At 48.4% G+C, this 2,835-nt stretch overlaps 1 protein-coding gene across 1 annotated transcript; it reads left to right on the top strand.

The window, feature by feature from the left end:
- Positions 1-1,038: 1,038 nt before the first annotated feature.
- Positions 1,039-2,503, top strand: twist1a (twist family bHLH transcription factor 1a). The gene is made up of 2 exons (XM_043233083.1): positions 1,039-1,705; positions 2,175-2,503. Exon 1 carries the CDS (start codon positions 1,160-1,162, stop codon positions 1,691-1,693), a length of 534 nt encoding a protein of 177 aa, XP_043089018.1. The 5' UTR covers positions 1,039-1,159; the 3' UTR covers positions 1,694-1,705; positions 2,175-2,503.
- Positions 2,504-2,835: the final 332 nt, after the last annotated feature.

Raw genomic sequence — 2,835 nt, 5'->3', positions numbered from 1 at the left:
CCTTAAACCTCGTCTTTTTTTTTTCGCCGTCTTGCGACATCGCCGGCCTTTTAGCGGCTTGGATCCGAACGCGTTATATAACGCGTGCAGAAAGTTCGTTTAGCGCAGACAAAGGAGAGTTTGGGAGCGTGTTTTCGTTGGACCGCGGCGGCCACACAGTTTGCGCGTCGTCTGCGCTCGGCGACCCGCTGCGTATGAAAACCCTACAGAAGGAAACCTGACTCTGCAATAACACTAACACAGACATGCATTTCAGAACATGTTCAAATAAACAATGAGGTCTACTTAGCCAACCCAGATTCTTTTTTTTTTTACAGTGAGGTGGATGGAGACGAATGACAGTTCTTCCCACCGTCAGGAAACGACACGAACGCGTTAACTCATGCTAAAACGACCAAGGAAAACCTTCATTTTAAACGTTTTAAGAGCAAACTCTCCCCACCTTTCCTGCTGAAAACCCCTTTTAATGATCGCATATTAATCACCCTGATGAGTTTCGCAGAATTGCCAAAATGTCGAGTATTTTATAATTTGACGATTTTGAATATTCTTAGCGTTTGATCTGTTTTTAGAAATGCAAACCACTCCGATATTCTGTTTTGCAGACTGAGAATGTGTCATCGGTTCATCAGCTCATTTATCAGAATTAATCACCAGTCCACCATAAATTTGTCATCGCGCATTTCGGTATTGAAGGTTTCGGTGTTTTGGTTGGAACGCACCGATGCGTTCGCTGCTTTGACATGATGGATGTCTGATATCATTTTTAATATGCCTGGCACCGAGTTAAAATCCCAAAATAGATTGTGTTCGATCAACATTCAGCGCTAGTTTGAGAACGAGCGTGCCGTCGTTGTGTTTCGTTTAAACGCGGCGCCGCGCGTGATTGGCTCAGACGTTCGCGTCGAAGAACGGCTTCTTGTGTAACGCAAACCTTTTGGATCGCTCTCCTCTCCCGCCTCTCCCCTCTCGAGTCACCAGCCCTTCTCGTCCAATCGCAGGCCACCCCAAAAAGTTTGCGCGTTCCAGACTATAAGAGCCTCCAAACTTCCCTTCAAGTTTGAGAAACACCTCCGTGACGCGCAAGAGGAGAAAAGGGACCCCGTTCCGCCGGACAGAGGGCAACTACATTACTCGCGTTCTCCAAACATCAGAGGTGATGTTTGAAGAAGAGCCGACGCAAGAGGAGCCCAGCTCCCCGGAGTCTCCAGTGGACAGTCTGGGCAACAGCGAGGAGGAGCCAGACGGGCGACAGCAGAAGCGCTGCAGCAGGAAAAGACGCCAGAGCAGAAAGAGCGGCGAGGACGCGGACAGCCCGACGCCCGGCAAGCGGAGCAAGAAGTGCGTCGTCGGCGGCGGCGGCGGCAGCGGCAGCGGCAGCCCTCAGTCTCTGGAGGACCTGCAGACGCAGCGCGTCATGGCGAACGTGCGCGAGCGTCAGAGGACTCAGTCGCTGAACGAGGCGTTCGCGTCGCTGCGCAAAATCATCCCCACGCTGCCCTCGGACAAGCTCAGCAAAATACAGACGCTCAAGCTCGCGGCGCGCTACATCGATTTCCTGTGCCAGGTCCTGCAGAGCGACGAGCTGGACTCCAAGATGTCCAGCTGCAGTTACGTGGCGCACGAGAGACTCAGCTACGCGTTTTCCGTCTGGAGAATGGAGGGCGCGTGGTCCATGTCAACATCCCACTGACGCACTGGCACGGTACGCGACGCGCGACTCCGGATCGTATTCACGGGCAGAAGTTTGCACGCTCGAGACCCAAAGCTCGCGTTTTTCAGGCAAGATCATGGGGTCGATTCGGCATCACCGCAAAAAAGTGACCCGATGCTGCCCCGCGCATCTGCGTGGAAACGGCGTTTGAGCGGACAGCGATGAGAAAGCGTCCCAGGATGCACCTCGTCGAGCTCTTCTAGCTCAAAGTGGCCAAAGCGTGCCGAAATCTGTAGAAGTTTTCGTTTGCGGTCGTTTCAACGACTGCTGTTCTGCATATTGTGTGCGCATGCCTGTCTTCAAAACTTGGTTCTATTAAAAAAAAAAAGCGACTTTTGCGCAAAATGCAATTTAAAAACGGCTCGCGCAAACGTTAGCAAGACATTAACTTATTTGCTGGCGTGCGAAAATGCCATCGCGTCGACGAACCGTTCTCAAGATTTCGCCTCTGTTTCTTCAGGTTTTCGGAGGAGCTGAACTCGCCGGGAGAGCGAAACCGAACGATGGATTATAAAGGGAAGGTTCTGGGAAGGTTCTTTGCGCGCCACGACGCGGAGCAGGAATTACAATCAGATCCGTGCGACCGTGGAAAACGTGCTCTTCTGCCGGAGACGTCGTATTTATTACAGAACCGATGAAGAAACTCGGCTCGTAACGAGACATGTCCTAGAAGAGACATTTATTTATTTATTATTGATCGTCACGATGCGGAATAGATCTGGTGTCTATGCATTTTCTATTTTAAATACGATGTAAATATGTGTATATTTTCTGCAATAAAATAATTTGAAATGCACTCATTTGAGCCTGATGTGATTGCAGTTGAACGCAGGATTTGAACAGCGCGAACGAAAAAAGAATTCTGGTTCACAATTATTTAATGCTATTTTAAAAACGAATCGGCTCGTTTAAATGTCGCAGTTTTGTTTTTCTCACAAGATGCTGTTATGGGGAAAAAAAAAATAAGCATAATTAATTCAAATTAAGATTTATTCTAAAACTCGACTGATGCTTTTAACTGTGATTAAATGCATGTTAGCTATTTTCCCGCAGAATGCTTTAAAAAAAAAAAAAAAAAAAAAAAGCAAAACGAAATAAACCCCAAAAAACTGCGCAGAAAA

This window comes from Puntigrus tetrazona, unplaced genomic scaffold (genome assembly GCF_018831695.1).
Source record: "Puntigrus tetrazona isolate hp1 unplaced genomic scaffold, ASM1883169v1 S000000746, whole genome shotgun sequence".
Classification (NCBI taxonomy): Eukaryota; Metazoa; Chordata; class Actinopteri; order Cypriniformes; family Cyprinidae; genus Puntigrus; species Puntigrus tetrazona.
This window is presented reverse-complemented; position numbering and strand designations above follow the sequence as displayed.